Genomic DNA, 21,005 nt, shown 5'->3' with positions numbered 1-21,005 from the left:
TCCTATGAATGATAAATTCAGTCACTTAAAGTCAGCCAACTTTTTAGCACACTAAAGGTGAGGTGCACCCCCACCTCTAGAGAGTGGACTAGCCTCAAAATATATTTATCTTCATGCTACCATGGAGGAAAAAATGTTAGGTTAGAGTTGTAGGTAATGCCTTTTCTTTATGAGTGACTAAGTCTTGTTTATGGGAAAATAATCACATGTGCAAATAAATCACAGTAAATGCTTATCTCTGAGGTGTCGTATACCGAGTGAAATGGGCGCCTGTAAAAGCATGTGATTTATCCTGCCTCCCGACACACGCTGATTGGAACAAATACAAGGTATAGAACACTTCCCCCTCTAATAAAAAACAAATAACTGTTACAGCCAATCAAAGTATATCTTTAATGGTGGTTTTGTCAGTAACATTTAAAATCTCCCACGGACAAGAAAAAACAGCACCAATTTCTGCTAGAAAAGTGGGATTTAAGCACTGGAAGCTCTTCTTTTAGACAATTGTCAAGAGAGTGAAAGTAAAGTTTGGGGAAAATAGAAATAAATCAATAAATAAACCGGCCCATAAAAGGGAGAATAAGAATAAGTGGTTTGGCCTTGGCATTAAAAGTAATTTAACATCCTCTTATTATGTGTAACTAATAAATACATGGAAAGAGATCGAAGAGTGTCTAACCAATGAAAGACTGAGACGTATGACTGCTGTACCCCCCCCCCCACCTCCACCCCCACCTCACATCAACAGGGTGTTGACGTGCCCACAATAAAAAAGGAGCGCATATTCAATAAAACTGTGAAATTTCATTTGCATTAGTAACAGAGGTGTGAACTTGGATTCACAGTTTATGTAACAATCCGCCTCCCCTCCAAAAAAGAAGAAACAGAGTGATGGCCGTACCAACATAAATACACTGAATAAATTCCCTCGCTTCTGTTCTCTCATCTTGCCCTATTCACATAAAGTGGTAGAAAACTGAATAAAAATAAATAGTGTGTGTGTATGTGTTCTCAAAAGCCACTCAGAGCCATTTAGCTCTGTTGCCCAAAGAGGAAAACGACATACAAGGCTTCTAAGGTGTTGATTTGAGACATACTTTGCCCACAAGTCAAGTCTATTCAGATTTGATTTATACGCCGCTGAGTCAAAACGCAATGGTCTCATAACACCTTCTGTGTAGAAGCAGGTCAGGAACACGCTCTTTAAAATCATCTACAGAAACCAAACATTGCCCCATGACCAAGCACTTGGCAACAGCGGCAAGGAAACACTGTCTTTTACCGGTGCAGAAACCTTGGACAAATCCCTGTTCTTTGCTTGTGGCTTTCTGTCTTGACTAGTTAAACTGAGAGACGTGGGAGGGTGTGAGTGTTAGAGGGGACAGCTACTTATAACTGTGGCGCTAAGGGTTACATGGTAATATCTGACATGATACAATTGCATTAAATATTCATATAAGAAATAACAATGCTAGTCTGCTGCAGTAGATGAAGACACCTCCTCAGGAACCTGTGATCTGAGGGAACCCAAGGAAAAGACCGAATACGAAGAGAAGGAGGAAATGGGATCATGGGGTATCCCTCAGCAGAGTAAGACAATGGTAGCATAACTAGGGGCTAGCCTAGCATTAACTATAAGCTTTATCAAAAAGTAACTGAATGCTCCATCTCCTGTTCTGTTTGTAGTGACCCCAGGGACCACAAGTAGCATTGCATTTGGGGGGTGTAGAGATCTGACTGGGTGTTAGGGTTCCAAACTGGTCTGCAGAATACTAAACTGGTTTGTAGGGTTCCAAACTGATTGTCTCTCTGCCAGTCCCCTCATTTTACCAGCCAGATTCAAACAAGTGTATTGAAGAACAATGCAACATGTACAGTATGATATATAGTTTTACGTTTTTATTTCCAACTGCTGGATCCTTTCTTTGATGCCAATGCTACCCCATATGCCCTCAAATTGCACCTGAGGGAAAAATAAAAGGATTCTGATTTTAATTCTAATTATGACAGTTATAATACAATTTTAACAATCTCTCTTCTTGCTCTTTCTTTTCTTCAGGAGGCATATTCTGTGGCGAGACAGTTTAACTTGATACCCCCGGTGTGTGAGCAGGCAGAGTACCACCTCTTCCAGAGGGAGAAAGTGGAAGTGCAACTGCCCGAGCTTTACCACAAGATAGGCAAGCATCCCTCACATTCTTTTACTTGAAATTGAAATTGGTCTTCATCAAACCTTTCATTAAGTCAATTAGACCTAACCAGCTGTGAACAAAAGCTCTCACCCATTTGTATTTTTGATTTCATCTTAGTATTTTGGGATCAGTGGGACATAAACAACATAAAGCTGAGTCCTTTTACTTTTTAATTGTTAGACCAAGCCATTAAAGCCCTAAGATCCCTCAAAGGATAATTCCATATCTGGAGGGATGATATTGAGCAGGAACACACTTTACATTTTATAGTGGCCTATTTTATTGAAATGGCTTAATAAGTAGAAACGAAACTACAAATGCTAACAAATAACCAAATGTCTTCCCTCAGCCGCAGGGAATCTTCAATCTTTGTAGTTACAGCTAACAGCTAAGACAATTTATATTTCATTATATTTCTTATTCTTCCTCCTTTCCACTATTGTCTATTACTGTTATGTTTTTACTTGAAACTCTGGCACAACAATTTCCTTCGGGATTAATAAAGCTGTTCTCATCTCATCTCATCATCATCATCTCAAATAAATTGAGAGGGACTATTATAAATGATAGTAGTCGGTTGATTTTTGTGTCTTGGCCATGTTTGTGGTGAGAGTCTCCGCAGAATCACTTTGTTACATTTACAACCCTCAATCTTTTTACCGTAATAGATATAGCTAGCTTTTGGTACGTCTGGTGAGCATGAACATCAATATAATGTAAAATGATAAGATAAAAACATGAGAAAGACGAATTCTCTAAATTAATTGACTGAGTCAATAGACTACATGACCAAGAAATATTAGATTAAAGCTGTTCTTCAAAAGTATGTATTATTGGTATATATTATTATAATATTATAATGACAATGCAATTGTCATTGTTATTATTATTATTATTATTATTATTATTATTATTATTATTATTATTATTATCACCATTATTATTATTATTACTATTATTATTATTAGTATCGTTATTATTATTACTATTGTTGTTGTTATTCTTGTTAGTGTTATTAAATATGCAATATAATAATATATTAATATTATAATAATAGTATATAATACTATCAGTATTATAATTGATTACATATATTATATTATATTATATTATATTATATTATATTATATTATATTATATTATATTATATTATATTATATTATATTATTGTGATCATATACATTATTATTTTGTATGCTACATAATATTATTATTATTATTATTTTTTTAAATCATGATTGTAATAATAACAATAATACCAATAAAATCTGAGCACTGAACCCCTAACTGCTCCCGTACCACTAATGGACGGCACGCCTACTGCTCTTGGTTCATCCATGGTTAATTGCAGAGAAAGGATTTCCCTATAACAATAACAATACATTATTAACATTATTATTACTATTATTTATTCATTCATTTATGCATTCATTCATTGTCTTTACTTCTATACTGTAGCTAAAATCAACACATCTTATTTGTATGATAGGAGTTGGGGCAATGACATGGTCACCACTGGCCTGCGGCATCATCACAGGGAAATACGAAAATGGGATTCCCGAATCTTCCAGGGCCTCCATGAAGGTACATAAGATAGTCTGACTTTTTTTATATATATATTTTCTGACTATAAAACTCCCCCTGGAAAAGTTTTTAATGTAATTTTGATGAAAGAGCTGTGATGCTTGACTTGCTGTAAAACTAGTGAGGAGAACTAAAGTGAGCAGCCATGGAGGACTCAGGGAAGGTAAAAACCACACCCTGGAGATACGGATAATATAATGCGGTTTTCTGGAACGAGATAGAAAAGACCCCTAAGTGATCCACTTTGAGTCAAAGCAACTCAACTGTGACAAACACTTGAACGTCCCTCGTGGCTGTCCTGGCACCTGTCCAACACTGCATCAGGCGGACGTTGCCTCTGTGGAACGATGATTGTATTGCTCTGATGGCGATTGGTCAATGTTCAGAGTTTGAAGTTGGATGAATTTTGAGTTTTCTCCTATATTCAGACCCACATTTTAATGTTTTGAAAAGTTTGTTGAACTTTTGTTTTGGCACATTAGTCAGACTTCCTCCAACAACCTGACATATCCCATCATACGGACACCTGAGTAAACAAAACTATATAAATGCATACACAGAAAATAGCCTCATAACTCTTGACAAAACAGAAATTGTGAAAACTGTTTTTTTTTCCAGTCCAAACTTTTTGGCGGGCAATAATTTTACACACGCACACAGACAAACACGCACACATGCACACACATGCCAAAATCTTTGGAAATGTAATTTTGTGTTCCAAATCTAGGATTACAATTTTCCATCTGGCTTCTGATTATGGCAAAATCCATCTTTTTGTTTTCAGGTGTAACCTAGTCCTGCCTGATGACCAAATTTAAATATTTTGCCAAAACTGAAAATTGCAGTTTGTCCTTATGAAAAACCACAAAAAGAGGTCACACAAAATTTAGAGAGAGAATCAGATACATGTGGATTAATAATATATTTGGGAGATCACAATGTGATTATCCTCCACTATCTAGTCCTGTATCTTTGCTCCAGCCTTCAGTCACACTAATGGATGAGGCTGTGTTATTATTTGCTAAATCTCAATAGGAGGTCAAATGACTGAATCTGTGATATGGGTCATTTTGACATTTGTACATTTGTTTTTAGGCAACATGGACCTCTCAGAGTCACATCAGTATATATGTATTCATCCTTCCATCCATCGTCTGCAGCTTCTCCTGCACCCAGGGTGGCAGGAGATGCTGGAGCCTATTCCAGCTTTCATTGGGAGAGAGGCGGGGTTCACCCTGGACTGGTCACCCGTCAATTGCAGGGCCACATATATGTCTGTGGACTGTGGGAGGAAGCCAGAGTACCCGGAGGAAACCCACGCAGAGACACGGAGAGCATGCAAACATGACACAGAAAGGTCCCCTTGTCGGAATCAGGTCCTGCTGTGAGGCCAAAGCACTGACCATTGCGCCACCAATGTATATGCATATCCATATACACTATATGGCCAAAAGTATTCACTCACCATTCCAAATAATCGGGATCAGGAGTTCCAATCACTTCCGTGGCCACAAGTGTATAAAACCAAGCACCTAGGCATGCAGACTGTTTTTACAAACATTTGTGAAAGAATGGGTCACTCTCAGGAGCTCAGTGAATTCAAGAGTGGAACTGTGATAGGATGCTACCTGTGCAACAAAACCAGTCATGAAATTTCCTCACTCCTAAATATTCCCCAATCAACTGTATAATGAGAATATGGAAGTGTTTGGGAATGACAGCAACTCAGCCACAAAGTGGCAGGCCACATAAACTGACGGAGCTGGGTCAGTGGATGCTGAGGCGCATAGTGCGAGGAGGTCGCCAACTTTTTGCAGTCAATCACAACAGATCTCCAAACTTCATGTGGCCTTCAGATTAGGTCCGGAACAGTGAAAGAGAGAGCTTCATAAGATAGGTTTCCATTGCCGAGAAGCTGCATCCATGCCACACATCATCAAGTACAATGCAAAGCATTTGATGCAGTAGTGTAAAGCATGCCGCCACTGGACTCTAGAGCAGTGGGGACGTGTTCTCTGGAGTGACGAATCGTGCTTCTCCATCTGGCAATCTGATGGACGAGTCTGAGTTTGGAGGTTGTCAGGAGAACAGTACTTGTCTGACTATATTGTGCCAAGTGTGAAGTTTGGTGGAGGAGGGGATTATGGTGTGGGGTTGTTTTTCAGGAGCTGGGCATGGCCTCTTAGTTCCAGTGAAAGGAACTCTGAAAGCTTCAAAATACCAAGACATTTTGTACAATTCAATTGCTTCCAACTTTTTGTGAACAGTTTATAGCTGGCACCTTCCTTTTCCAACATGACTGTGCACCAGTGCACAAAGCAAGGTCTGTTGTGAACCCTTTTTTCCCAGAAAAGACAGGAACATAGGGTAACTTATAAGAGCAGAAGTCGGAGTACACAGGTAGACTACATCTTGTATAGATGAGGTAACCCGAAAGAGATCAGAGACTGCAAAGAAGTGTTAGGTGAGAGTGTAGCCAGTAAGCATAGCATGGTGGTTTGAAGGATGACTCTCATGCCAAGGAAGATCAGGAGGAAAAAGGCTTAGCAGAGGAGGTGGAGGGTGAAAGCGGTGGAAGCTGAAAAGGGTGGAGTATTGTATGGTTGTCAGGGAGGAGTTGAGAAAGGTTCTGGGGAGTCAGCGAGGTCCTCAAGATGACTGGACAACTAGAGCGTATGTGATTAGGAGAGTACTTGGTGTGTCGTCTGGAAGGGAAGCACATAAGGAGACTCGGTGGTGGAATGAGAAAGTGCAGGAGTATATATAGAGAAAGCAGTATAGGGAGATACAGGAAGGTAAAGATAGAGGAAGAAAAGGCAAAGCAAAGGGTGTACAATGACTTCTATGCTTGGTTGGAGGAGTGACAGATTTATACAGGCTGGCAAACCAGGGAAATAGAGACGGAAATGATGTGCGGCAGGTCCAGGTGATTAAGGATAGAGAGGGAAATGTGGACCTGTGGAGATATGGAAGTGTCTAGGAGTGGTAGAGTTTCTGGCCAGATTACTCAACAGGATCTTAGAGAGTGAGAAGATTCCTTAAAAAGTGGGAAGATACCTGAAGAATGGAGACTAAGTGTGATGTGCCCATTTTTAAGAATAAGGGGGATGTGCAGAATTGCGGCAATTATAGAGGGATAAAGTTGATGAGCTATACAATGAAGTTATGGCTAAGAGTAGTGGAAACTAGACTGAGAACAGAAGTCAGCATTTGTGAACAGCAATATAACTTCATGGCTAGAAAGAGTACTACAGATGCAGTATTTGCTTTGAGAATGCTAATAGAGAAGGTCAGAGGGAGCTGCATTGTGTTTTTGTAGACCTAAAAAAAGCATCTGACAGCGTGCCAACAGAGGAACTCTAGTATTGTATGCGGAAGTCTGGATTGGCAGAGAAGTATATTAGACTGGTGCAGGACATGTATGCTAGCTGTGAGACAGTGGTACGTTGGCCTGTAGGGGTAACTGAGAAGTTCAAGGTGGAGGTGGGACTTCATTTGGGATCAGCTCTGAGCCCCTTCTTGGTTGCAGTGAAGGACAGGCTGACAGATGAGGTTAGACAGGAATCCCCATGGATCCATGATGTTTGCAGATGACATTGTGATCTGTAGTGGGAGCAGGGAACAAGGTGAGGAAAATCTAGAGGTGGAGGTATGCTCTGAAAGGAGAGAAATGAAGGTTAGTCACAGCAAGTAAGAATATATGTGTGTGAATGAGAGGAACCCAGGTGGAACAGTGAGGCTACAGGGAGTGGAGATCAAGAAGTTGGTGGATTTCAAGCACTTGAAAGCAACAGAGAGTATGGCAAAGAGGTAAAGAGACAGGTTCAAGCAGGTTGGAATGGGTGGAGAAAAGTGTCAGGGGTACTATGCGATAGAAGACTATCAGCCAGAATGAAAGGAAAGGTGTACAAGACAGTGTGAGACCAGTGATGCTGTATGGCCTAGAAACAGCGACAATAATGAAAAGACAGGAGGCAGAGCTAGAGGTTACAGAGATGAAGATGCTAAGGTTCTCTTTAGGAGTAATGAGGATGGATAGGATCAGAAATGAGTCTAGTCTTATACGTTTTGGATTGAAGGTCAGAGAAGCCAGACACTGAGATGGTTCAGTCATGTACAGAGAAGGATAGTGAATATATTAGTAGACAGATGCTGGAATTATAGCTGGCAGGCAGGAGATCTAGAGGAAGACCAAAGAGAAGATTTGTGGACGCAGTGAGAGAGGATATGAAGGTAATTGGTGTAAAAGATGACGATTAGATGAACTCGGTATTAATATGACTAATGAATGAAGGAATGACAAAATGAATGATGAATAACCATGAACACGGATATTTCTTTATAAGACATGTCTGGTGAACCTAATACCACCACCTAGGCCATCCTTGACCCCCTCTCTCTTTTCACACACACACACACACACACACACACAAAGACACCATACACACGGTCGCTCTCTGACTGCACGTTCTCCCCCCATGTTGCCCTCCATCATCAAAACCGTGATCCACTTCTTTCTCCACCTTCATCCAGGCCTACCAGTGGTTAAAGGAGAAGATAGTGAGTGAGGACGGGAGGAAGCAGCAGGCCAAGCTAAAAGAGCTCAACCTCATCACCGAGAAGCTCGGCTGCTCGCTGCCCCAGCTGGCCGTTGGTGAGGACCCCCCTCCCCCTTTTCACACTCAGTGCGTGGGAATTTCCTGCTTCCTGTTAGTAATAAGAAAAAGTGCACCATCTAGTGGCTGTTCTTTGAACCATGTCTGTTGAGGTTCTCAGTCATCCAGGTCATACTGAGTTCTTGTCGAAATCTTCTTCGTGGCAACTTGAATTTCTTCACTTGAAGACGTTTCCCCCCTCATCGGAGAGACTTCTTCAGTTCCAGTGACCTGTGGGAGGTATCCAAATATAATCATCAATACTGAGACGGATCAGCACACACGGACCAGGCCCATCTATACCCTCCAAACAACCATGAAATATTCACTACCATAACTAGCTTCCATATGAGCCTCAGCTTATGTGATCCAACAGGTTTCACTCCTTTATCTAGCTTTACCTTTTCACATCCCTATCCAGGTAATCCCACAAAAATGTCTTTTTTGGCCAAACGAACAACAATGCATTAGCATAACAACCCCCTCAGACCTAGTTTCTGCCAATCAACTCTTCCATTTACATAACTAGCCACCGTAACCAAGACCCACCCAAAACCCCGGCAGATATATTCGGAAATTCCCCACAGGCCATTAAAACTGCAGAAGCCTCTTGGATGAGGGGTGAAATATCTTCAAGTGAATAAATTCAAGTTCGGTTTCAAAGAGAAGAAGATTTCTACAAGAGTTCGGTGAACTACACAAATTATCCCCCCCCGTCCCTCCGTCTCTCATTTGTTTCTCTCCAGCGTGGTGTTTGAGGAATGAGGGTGTAAGTTCAGTCCTGCTGGGAACGTCCAACCCTGAACAGCTCACCGAGAACCTCGGGGCCATACAGGTGAAAACACACACGCATACACACACACACATCTCTTAAATTCTTTCCTGTACGCTCCTCATTAATATAGACATGCTGATCTGAGAATATTGAGAATAATACTCAGAATGATATTGAGAATACTGATTATATTATACTATATTCTATTCTATTCTATTCTATTCTATTCTATTCTATTCTATTCTATTCTATTCTATTCTATTATATTATATTATATTATATTATATTCAGGAGGTAGAGCAATTGTCTTTGGAACTGAACATTCCTGGTTCAAATCCCGAATCCTCCTAGTGTGTTTTGAAGTATTTTCGAGAAAAACACTGAACCCCTAACTGCTCTCCTAGTGCTGGTCGGTGGTTCATCCATGATGGGTTGATTGCAGAGAACTAATTTCCCCACGAGGGATTAATAAAGGATAAATTATTGTAACCATTCAGAGTCATGCTAATAGAATATAAATATTTCACAAAAAAAATCATAACAAAATAGCTTTGATTATCACAAATTCTAAATATTGCATAGAAATGAATTTCTCCATAGGGATTAATAAAGTATAAGTTATTATTATTGTAACACATTTATTTCTGTTTTTCTGTCCCGTTAACCCTCAATGCCTCATCCAGGTCCTTCCCAAGATGACGTCACACGTTGTGTCGGAAATCGACCACATTCTGGGCAATAGGCCGTACAGTAAGAAGGACTACCGCTCTTAGTCCAAAGACCAGACTCGGCCAGGGTCGATCCAAGTCTCCGCAAAGGCACACTCCGCAAGCTCAGCTTTCCCGCAGGCCTGGAATCAATCGAAATCCATCCTCCCTGTTCTTTCTTTTTTTGTGACACATCGCTTAGATCTCACAGCTTAGACTTGGTTTAGATCATTGGTCACTAGTTTTTATTTCCGTGCACCCGCCACGGGAGTATTTAAGATAAAAGTGCCTTGCACAAGGGGCACTCTGGTAGGCTTTGTCAAATGAGATGTTAATGCGATATCCACTTTTTGTCAGCCTGCGGCCCTTGGCAGGTGAATCGTACCCCTCGAACTCGTCGTTTCTGTATTCTGGGCAAACACGCATCATTTTAGCACAAAGAAAATGAAATAATTCTTAACACATCCTCAGTTCAGCGAAAATTACTGCACATAACAAGACTTCAGGAACGTGGGTAAAATTGATTGGCCGATGCTTCGGCGAGAGCAACGTCGAAAGTGAGAAGATGCCATTGCTACGCAATATGACAACACACATCAAGGCAGTGTGAGCACAATTCCGCCATCTATTGTGCCAGAGATTTTATTTTCCGGCCCATTAAAATTTTCACTGAATTGAAGATTACCACATATTACCTTGCATTAGATATACTGTCTATCCAATCCTAGCAAATGTACTCAGTCCCTTATTTAGTAGAACAAGAGTAGTAGCTGAGTAGTTACCTGGTATTACAGGCCGTGGATGAGCATATATGATGAGCATATAAACGGATGCATGTTTCTCCGCTATCGTGTGCCTCTGATTCTCCTCTCCAAGCACATGACTGAAATAAAACGGGGTTAAATCGTGTATAAAAATACATATATATATATATTCATATATATGCGGTTCTGAACTCCGGCTTCCCCGTTACCCCCTCCCTACCTACCTAGTATATATATATATATATATATATATATATATATATATATATATATATATATATATATATATATATATATATGTGTGTGTGTGTGTGTGTGTGTATACACACATATATATGTATACACATATATATATATAGATATGTATTTGTATGTATACACACACATATATATATATCTATATATATACGGTTTTGGACTCCGGCTTCGCCGTTACCTCCTTAATTTTGTTTTTATTTTATATATATATATACATATATGAGACAGTGGAGCATGTGGACCCTCTTTGGCTGTCGAAGAAGCGCTTCTACGCTGCGCCCCCTTGAACAGGAGGGGGGAAAAAAGCGGACACCATTTCTCTGTCCGTTTTCTTTTGGAGGTTGGACGCTTATCATCTGAAATCCGCATTACAGTGACTACCTAAATAAAACCTCAGAGACAATGGACATAATCCCGATAAATCTTATTCTCATTTCCTGCAATGTGGTAAACATTACAGGAATAGTTGGAGAAGGGTAAATGAAAATAACATTTATTTTGAGATAATAATGTAGATGTTCCACGTGTGTTGAATTGTTAAAAGAACACATTGTAACCTGACCTGAACCATCAAGACGCCTCTCTTTAATAACAGGATTTCACCGTACTGTATTTCTCATGTATAAAATCATATGTACATAGTTTTATTTTGTTGTTCCTATGCAGTGACGCTGCATCGGTCTGCGGTGTTTCATCCCCTCCTCATCCTCTCGCAGCTTTGCGTCGTCACTGAATCCAAGTGTAGTTTTTGACAAGCAGTTTTATTTAAGTTAAATTAAATGAGGAGGCGGACTTTTGCGACTCGTCATCCCTGACCTGGTGGCGCGTCACGTACCACCTACTTCTTTTGCAGCTGGAAAAGAAGCCATCGGAAATGTTGGTCGGGGTGAAAGCTGAACCGACTGTCTCATGCTTCATGGATAGTAGTTACATTTGAAACTGTTAATTTCCAACTAGACATCGGTCCCCTTCCTCAACATTAAGTTATAATCGGTAATTTCACTAAAATAAAATAATGTAAAATGAAATAATCAGAGAATATTTCCCAAATTCTTTCATTTTTTTTAGGTCAGTTTGCATTGGTGAAATTTGGAATGCTACAAAGTACTTGATGATTTGGTTTCCGGTGTGAAATTCAGCAAGAGGCCAACGAGTTATCGAGTCTGTGATTATGTGGGGATGTGGTCTCTTAAGGTGTGTGTGTGTGTGTGTGTGTGTGTGTGTGTGTGTGTGCGTGTGTGGAGGTTTCTCCACCCAACAGAGTGCCTTGACTTGAGTCGTGCCACAGGGAAAAGAAAATAAAAATTAAAATCAGGGAGGTCTTTCATCGCGAGTTTATGGGTGTTTGGATTGTGTCCAGGAAAAATCTATATTTATTTGGTCAGCAGGTCACTAAAATTACTCAATTTTAGTAATTTATTAACCTAAAATTTGAGAAAATTGTGATAAAAAGGCAAAAAGGTTTTCTGTCTAGTTTTTTTTCAAGTTGCAGGCAATATTGCTGTGCTGCCATTCGAACAGTCATCTCATTAAATATAATCAGGTTCCTCAGTTCTCAGTTCATTGTTTGGCTGCAGCAGGAACAACTTGTTTTTCCCCTCGCCGTTTTTTTCTCAACATTAAACATTGGTATAATCGAGATTAAGCCCATGTCATTCTTAAACTACTAAAATGCTTATTTTGAGTGCTCATTTTTACACCCTTCACTCAAAGGGTATCAAAAAAGCTCTTGAATGGCAGTATCCCATTCCCATGAAAAAAAAACATAACCTGGGAGCCCAACTAATTATTTATGTTAATTTTAACCGTCAATTGTTTATCTATCAATTTTTCGGGACTGCTTAACATGTTAAAGAAGGGTTATTTTTAATGATTGTAGCTCAAGGCTAATGTCCTCACATCTACAATCCAAACTATGTCTCACCATAAGGGGCAAACACCTTAAATATTTTGTTTTTAACAAACTCAAACTTTGGATTCATTTGGTATCTTGAACTTTTAATTAAATGAAATCTGTATATTATTTTTGTATTTATTTTTTTATTTGATTAAATGTAATCAATCATCTTTAATAGCGCTTGCCTTAATAGCCGAAAACGGGGAACTTGAAGATGCATTTCGCTGGTGAAAACTTCTGAAGGCCAGAAAGGGGAACAAGGCTACATGCAGTTGAGCTTTTATTAACGTTTAAAATACATTTGCTATAAATCAACGCTCCACATTAGTAGTAACTTAAGTTTTTCCAGTTATATCATGGGCATTATGTAGTCTGCTGAAAATGTAATGATTCAATTTGAAAGGTTATCTGCTATATTGGTTGTGAAACATTTTTTTGGGGTTGTTTTTTTTTGAGAAGTGACATACAAAGCAGCAGTGTATTATATCCTTGACCTACGTTTCTCTGTAAATATTCTATATGGACCTAATTAAGAATAAATAGTTTGCAAATGGAAATGAGTGTGCGCTTATATACTGACCAGTTTAATCTGACCAGGGAATAAATCGCACGACAAAATAAATAAATAAATAAATAAATTAAAAAATAAATAAAATCACAGGTTCACACAAAGGGAGTAAACAAATGTCACGGGTTTCTTTATTTTTACGAAAGCAAACAAAAACAAACAAACAAGTTCGATCCAGGAGAAAGACTCTCCAGAAATGCGTTCATGAATTTCACGAATTGGAAATGTGATATTCTGCTCCCAAAGACCCAGATCCTTGTTTAAAGTCAAACCCCTCATCTGTCCATCCCCTCCCTGCCTTCCACTTATCCCATCCAGACTGACATCCACCATCTGTCATGTTTTTCCTGCTTGTCTTTACTTGGAACCAGTGGACAGCAGAGCGATGAGCCCCGAGGAGGCACTGATGGACAGAATGTAATTGCTGGAAAAAGGCAAGTTAAGGGAAAAACGCAAGTACATTCAGAACTCCAAAACACTGCCATTTGAAATCTGTCATCAACCCAAAAATAAAAATCCAAGCTTGTTCTTTTCTACTGAATGACTTATACAAACTAATGTCGAGGCCAGAAACCCAACATACTTTCTGCACGGAGAATGAAAGGATACACAGTGGGGTTGAAGTTCTTCAGCAGGAAGAAGGACGCAACGATGACGAGCACCAGAAAGAGTGTGTTGTTGTAGAAGATGGAGAATGTGGTGGCCTCGTAGTCAGCGACCTCGTTCTTCTTCCACAGGATCCTGGGAAAAATCATTGTCTTATCATCATATGGAATAAAAAAACTGTCTGAGTTGCATTTGCAATAGAACATATTTGGAACAGTCCTCTTTTGCTAAGCCTTCTTTCTTTGTCTGATTATGATAAGTTGACTTCCAATATTCACCTTTAGGTACGATACATCATTTGCCACTTCATGGTTGGTTAGTAAGTTAGTTAAGTCTCTTTTTGTTACCACATTCAAGTGCAATCTTGACAACGAGTCTTCACATTAGGTTAGGCATGAACAATTTGAAAAGCATCAACAGTGACGTCAGAGCCTGGACCTGATGGTGGGGCCCTGCCTGGGGCGACTGAACGCTTTCAACATGCCAGGCAGTTCAGAGTCCCCCCTGGCTAAATCTAAAGCGGGAAGACACATCAGATTTGGCAAAACACATGACCGGCTACCTTCTTGCAAACAAAATTAGAAAAACCAAAACTGAGTTCTGTCTAGTCTGACTGGACGTTGCAAATGGAAGCGCTCTTATTTCTTCGATAGAGTATTTCTGATTCTGATTCCACTGTGCATTCCCAGCCAAATATCAAGGTATGGTTTAACCTTGGCTAATGAACGCCCCTAATTACAAAGAAATCAGCCAGAGAACAGAGTTTTTGATCAAATTTTGAATCGACTTGCAAACAAACCATGGCACAAAAACACACAAATTTAGCACAGCGGCATGAGTGCCTGGTAATCTGCATTGTTTACATTGTTCATAGTTGTGTTCTACCTCTTTTCCATTCAGCTTTTCACTTCAGGGGACACCACAGCGAATGAACCTTCTCCATCTAACCCTGTTTTCTTTATCCTCTTCTCTAAACACCAGCCAACTTCATGTCCTCTTTCACTATGTCCATAAATCTTTTTTGGTTTTACTGTAGACCTCCCGCCTGGCAGCTCCAATCCCAGCATCCTTCTACGAATATATTCACAATCCCTTCTGTACATGACCAAACCATCTCAGTCTGGCTTCTCTGACCTTATCTCCAAAACATTCACCATGTGCTGTTCTTCTGGTACTCATTTTCAATCCTATCCATCTTCCACACCCCAATAGAGAACCTCAACGTCTTCATCTCCACCTCCAGCTCTGCTTCCTGTCTTATCTTCAATACCACGGTCTACAAACCATTCAGCATCACTGGTCTCACCACTGACTTGTATGCCTTTGCTTTCATTCTGGCTGATATTCTTCTGCTGAATTGTACCCCTCACTTTTCCTCCCCCTGTTGTGTTCTACTACTAACTTTTTTGTGTTTTTCTTTTTTTTTTTGTAAGTTAGCCCTCAATATGGCTCCCGTAAAGGTTCAAAGTTCTAGAGATAATAGAGTCAAGAAGTTAAGAATTACAGTCAAACTGAAGAAGGATAAAATAGCCAAATGTGAGTTTGGTGTTCGTGTTACAGATCTTGGGTAAGTCAACCATCCACAATCCTGGAGAACAAAGATACACTACAGACAGCTGATGTGGCTAAAGGGGTGACTAAGTTAACAAAGCAAAGTTATTTTAAGTTTGGATTAATGAAAAACAGCTTATTAGAGATAGCATTAGCAAGGGTCTCATAAGAGAAGGCTTTACTTTTGTATGCTGATTTAGTGAATACAGCAGAGTGCAAGTGCTGGCAAGAGAAAGACCACCAGAAACACAGCAATAATTACGTTGAGCTTTAATTCCTCTCTGTATTTTTGCCACAAATAAACACATAAAAAGTTTTAAAAGAGTGCAGTATGTTTTTTGGTACTGGAGAACGGATCAATGAGATTTACATTGATTTCAATGGGAAACATGGATTCGGTTTCCAAACATTTCAGTTTGCGAATGAAGCCGAAGAACGAATTAAAGGTTCTACTTTACTTTGATGCCTCCCGAGTCTGTTACACAACTCAGGAGATCTGAAGATAAAGAGTTGCAATGGGATGTTCTATCCCTTCAATCATCTTTGCTGCAGTATTCAAGATCATCCAGATGGGTTGCAGGCAGATGTCTCAAGGAGTCAAGTCTGGGCAAATATCAGGGACTCCGAGCCCTAAGTCCCACAGCCTCTTAGCCAAAGGGTTGGTAGCAGCAGCAGCAACAATAACAACATTGCACAGTAATGGAGGAAAATCCTCTAAAGAGCTGACCTCACTGATACACTTGGCCACCTCCAGACCAGGACCAGTAGAAACTGTCATGACCAAGTCCTATGTAAGCTTTAGGAAAACACTAGATGCTAACAGTTCCAGCCGAGCAACATCATATCAGGGGATTCAGCATTTCAGGGTGTTGAGGCTGCTTTCGAGATGGGATGTAAGAAAAGAAAAGCACATAGAGGGGGAAACTCTGACCTCACCAACCGAGTGGAGGGCTGTCAGTTACCCAGTGGAGATTGGCTGCGCAGGCTCAACTGGGGAATCAAGCAACCAGCTCCGGTAGTAACTAAGAATCACAGGCTTCAAGTAGAAACCTAGCGGAGGCAGAAAGAGGGTGTTCCTGGCTCTGGCCCTGTGTAGAGCACAAAGCTTTTGGCCTTTTGTGAGTGACAGGAAGATATACCCTCTACCACTCCACCACTCTAAGATAAGGCATAGTAGAGTGAAAAATTAGTGGTGAGTGGCTCTCTGTTGAAGACCCTGAAGCAGGGGTGGCAGGACCATTCGAATCGCTTGGGTCAGAAATGCCCAAAGAGGTAGACTTTACTGTGTTTGACCATATATTGACAAGCCCAGACAAATGACTGAACGTGACCATGGCTAATGAGCACCACATTTTAACCTGATGCAAATTTATGTCTGACATATACATACGACAATTCCTTGAGAATTTTCAGACTGATTGGTGGGTATTTTAGCCCAAGTGTCACTCGTCTCTGCAAAATATCAGGTGTAAAAGGAGACACTGTAAATGAGTCATACTGACAGTCACAAAAAAATAAATAAATGACTCAAAAAAAAAGTGCTGAAACCAGCCCTGTTCCAGAGGACCAGTTTCCACCACTGCTTAAATAACGACAGCTTGACCTAGGCCTGGGACACAAAAACACAAAAAAGTGTAGCTATGAGGTATGGGCAATAAATGCTAAAATCTATTCAATAGCCAAACCACTTTTTAGTTCAAATGTCTCATTTGGAAAATAAATAAATAGATAAATAAATAAAAATAAAAATATGTATAAAATCCTGTGAAGAAAATATGACATCATACAAATAGCCAATCATGCACATCCTAGCACACACATCCAGTAAAACACAGCACATTTACAAGATGTAGGGCCCACCTCTCATCTTTCTCTTTACGGGACATCTTGCGGTTGTCTGCCTCAGACAACTTTCTTGTGACCTCCTTGGAAACGGCATCCTCACGTTTTTGGGCGACCCTGGAGAATCAAGAGTGAAAGGATCAAATGCAAGCAGTAATTTTTGATTGAATGAGCAATTCAAAGAAAATTCAATACTATTATAAGAGAATTAGCCATATCAGCAAGTGTTTGGTTTACTGAATTTTGTCAGCTTATCTGCCACTAAAACGACATTTTCAGACAGCGCCGACCAATGATTAAGTGTTGATGATAAAGAAGGTTAAAGGCAAAGGTTGTGTAACTTAACATGCGTAGAATTTTCCAAAAAGATAGAAAGATTTTAAACAAGTCTGAAATTTCATTATTAGTGTTGATTTGTTAATTTATAACATTGCATCTCTGTAGTTTTTGTAAATCTGTAGAATTGGCAACTCGAGCTTTAGAGCTGAGTATTTTTCAGTAAAATATCCAATATAGTTAGGTGTTTTCTTGCAGTGTGAATTATGTGAGTATTAAAATTGTAATACAAAACTTGTAATCTACAACTAGACCAAAGTGTTCTGGCAATCTTGGGAGAATGCCACAATTAAAAAGGCAATGTGACACCTCCTTACAGTATCTGCACTAAATCTGAGTACAAATGAGTAGTTAATCATCACTCTTCAAAAATGTATCCAATATTAATGAGAGATATATAGATGGGAATTCCAACAATTAAAAAAAATGACCAGAACAGTATCTATACTTGGTAGAATCATGACCAATTATGGCAACGCTTTGAGAAATGCTTTTGTTTGTAGCCTCTTATCATTTTAGAGACAGATTAACTTGGTTACTGTTGTAAACGTGTCACAGGGAGATATATCAGTAATGAAAAATAAGCATCTCATTATTGTTTTGAAATATTCCCCCTTCAATTTCATACAGTTCTAGCGACAGTACTAGAGATCAGGATGATATATTTATTCTACTTACTTGTGCTTCAATACAAATTTGACGTTCTTGTAGGCAAAGGCCACCAAGTAAGTGCTGACCAGAGTCATTACAGCATACAGCACCGCTGACTGAACAAGGTCCATGTGCCAAATCCTCCAAAACAGCCCTGGAAAGAAAAACAAACACGATAAAAAAAAATATTCTCCCTCCCTATCTATTTATTTGCCAGAACAAATGATAATTAGACGGGACCTAGCGAGCAGCAAATAACAGAAAATTAAGGTAAGCATTACATCGCTCCACATATAACCTTCTATGATACTCATTACCAAATATACACTTCTAGGTGTTGTCTAAAAGCTTGATTTTGTGCCAAAAATTCTTGGAATTACCCCAAAGAGTTTCAGATAGTTTTCACCATTTGCCCCTTTCATTCACTTCATGCTAGCAGGTTAGTAGCAACTGGACTAGCTTAGTTACTTACAAATGGGGATGGCAGAGACGATGAGCGCATTTCCGTAAAAAAGAGCGGTGGACTTCGCTGACAGGTTTCTGCTGAAGTCCTGGAGGAGAAGGTCTTCCTCCGATTGTTGCTTGTTGCTGCCTTTAGGTGCCATATCTCTGTAACAAGGTACCGACTTGCACGCTTCCTTACTACGGATACAAGTGACACGTCGGTGGGTCGGCGAGAGGAGGGACGCGTCAGCATAAATCCGGAAGTTGGAGTTTCTTCTTCTATTTAAAAAAATGTCTCAGACGCTTCTGCCCTCTAGCGCCACCCAGAGGTAATTCCGGGTACTACATGTCTCCAATGAACACCGGAGCCGGTGCCAAGAGTTCCTCTTCTGAATTTCTGAGTCGCCCTCATATCAAACCTTTTCCTCCTAAGTTGGAAAAATGACCAACAATATCTATCTATCAATCTATCAATCTATCTATCTATCTATCTATCTATCTATCTATCTATCTATCTATCTATCTATCTATCTATCTATCTATCTATCTATCTATCTATCTATCTATCTATCTATCTATCTAACTTTTTGATAAAATTATGTATGTATGTATGTATGCATGTGTGTATGTATGTATGTATATGTACACGCACGACAATTAAAACATATATATTCTATGTCTCTACGCTCATGACCAATTAGTGATGTAATAAGTAATCTGATATTTAATTATGTAGACATAAGGACTGTCACACAAAATTCATTAAAATAATAAATGAATTTGTGGTCCTCAGACCCACTAAATCATCTCATCTCACCTCATCTCGTCTCATCTCATCTGGACACGGCATAGACTCCTTACTTCATCATCATTTACAACCTCTCAATTGCACTTGCATCAGCATATTTCTTTCAATATGCAACACCTCAGTGGTATATATACACACACACACACATATATATATATATATATATATATATATATATATATATATCATCAGTGCTTTGTAGAAAGAATGAAAACTGCCCTTTTTCATACCGGTAGTTACATTACTCATATACCCACATTTGTCCCTCACTATCATGTTCCTTTCCAGACTTCTCCAGACATTCAAGTCACATTGCTTATGACAAGACAAGACCATGTTCACACAACTGAAGAGTATTACACGCTAATGACAAGTTCCACCAGAGCTCCTGCAAGAGTCCCGTTATACCCACGAGAGGTCAACTTGTTGGAACATGCAGATTTTTTCAACCTGACAGTAATTGCAACAGAATTGCTGATACCAGCGTGAGGTCACAGCTGAGCAAGAAGAAAGAAAAAACAACTCTGTATACTTTTAAAAGGATTGTTAAAGAGTGTGATATTGTTGCAAGGTGTGAAAAGACTAGAGAAATTTAAGGGCAGGTGTGTGAAGGGAACAACTTCTTTCTGGAAAGCGACACCAATAAACTAAAGTCTTGTGCAGTCCTGCTGAATGCCTTTTCAATTTAGAGAGCTCGAAAACGTGTAAAAAATCAGTACAGACCACTTTTTATAAAAGTGCTGCAGTTCACAAAATGTATCATGCTTCTGTGTGTTTCCATTTCTGCAACAATATGTGCATCCTCTAGAATAAAAAGAAGTGCCTGCAAAAGTCCCATCGCAGTGAGACTTAAAAGTCTGACGCTCCTGTCTCTGCAGACGTTTAAGGACCGTGGAAAAAGCAGGCCGATTTTCGTCCTGCATTCGCCTGACCCCCTCCCCTCTTTGCTCCTCTCTTTCTCTCTCTGTATTTTTGCAGCGGCAAACAGCATGTGCGTGTGAGTGAGCGCAATGCATACAGGCAGGTTTGCGTGATGTCCCTGTCGTTAAATGGGAATAGAGCTTAGGGATTAACCGTGCACTTCAGGGGTGCAGGAAAGAAGCAAAGAGGAGGAGGTGATCCCAAAAGGCCTGCCAACACAATGCCAGACACGGCTGTTGATCGCTTGTTCTCTCTGTATGAGCACGCATGTTTGAGCCAGAGATTACTTTTAGGCTGGTGAAAACTGGCGTCATAACCACAGGGGCTGACACACATGCACACACACTCTAACTAGACAACTTCAAGTTTGCCAGGCAGGGGTAGATCTTTTTTTCCTCACCGTGATTCTAACTTATAACAGAAATCCATTTCTCCTACATCTGCTT

General features: G+C 39.8%; 2 protein-coding genes across 4 annotated transcripts in view; one reads left to right on the top strand and one right to left on the bottom strand.

Annotated features, from left to right (window-relative positions):
- kcnab1a (potassium voltage-gated channel subfamily A regulatory beta subunit 1a) overlaps positions 1 to 13,381 on the top strand; it is a 151,401-nt gene extending 138,020 nt beyond the window's left edge. For all 3 annotated transcript variants that reach the window (XM_086164823.1, XM_086164821.1, XM_086164822.1), the window contains exons 10-14: positions 2,060 to 2,180; positions 3,682 to 3,776; positions 8,310 to 8,430; positions 9,178 to 9,266; positions 9,890 to 13,381. In XM_086164823.1, coding sequence (XP_086020949.1) covers positions 2,060 to 2,180; positions 3,682 to 3,776; positions 8,310 to 8,430; positions 9,178 to 9,266; positions 9,890 to 9,979 — 516 coding nt within the window. In that variant the 3' untranslated portion in view covers positions 9,980 to 13,381. The remainder of the gene's footprint in view (positions 1 to 2,059; positions 2,181 to 3,681; positions 3,777 to 8,309; positions 8,431 to 9,177; positions 9,267 to 9,889) is intronic.
- Positions 13,382 to 13,508: 127 nt separating this feature from the next.
- Positions 13,509 to 19,075, bottom strand: ssr3 (signal sequence receptor, gamma). Its single transcript, XM_086164824.1, has 5 exons — positions 18,859 to 19,075; positions 18,414 to 18,540; positions 17,418 to 17,516; positions 14,010 to 14,141; positions 13,509 to 13,824 (listed from the first exon to the last, which is right to left on the bottom strand). Exons 1-5 carry the CDS (start codon positions 18,989 to 18,991, stop codon positions 13,758 to 13,760), a joined length of 558 nt encoding a protein of 185 aa, XP_086020950.1. The 5' UTR covers positions 18,992 to 19,075; the 3' UTR covers positions 13,509 to 13,757.
- Between the last annotated feature and the right edge of the window lie 1,930 nt (positions 19,076 to 21,005).

This window comes from Fistularia commersonii, chromosome 18 (assembly GCF_037954325.1).
Source record: "Fistularia commersonii isolate RoL2024-O1a breed Wild chromosome 18, RoL_Fcom_v1.0, whole genome shotgun sequence".
Taxonomy (NCBI): domain Eukaryota; kingdom Metazoa; phylum Chordata; class Actinopteri; order Syngnathiformes; family Fistulariidae; genus Fistularia; species Fistularia commersonii.
This window is presented reverse-complemented; position numbering and strand designations above follow the sequence as displayed.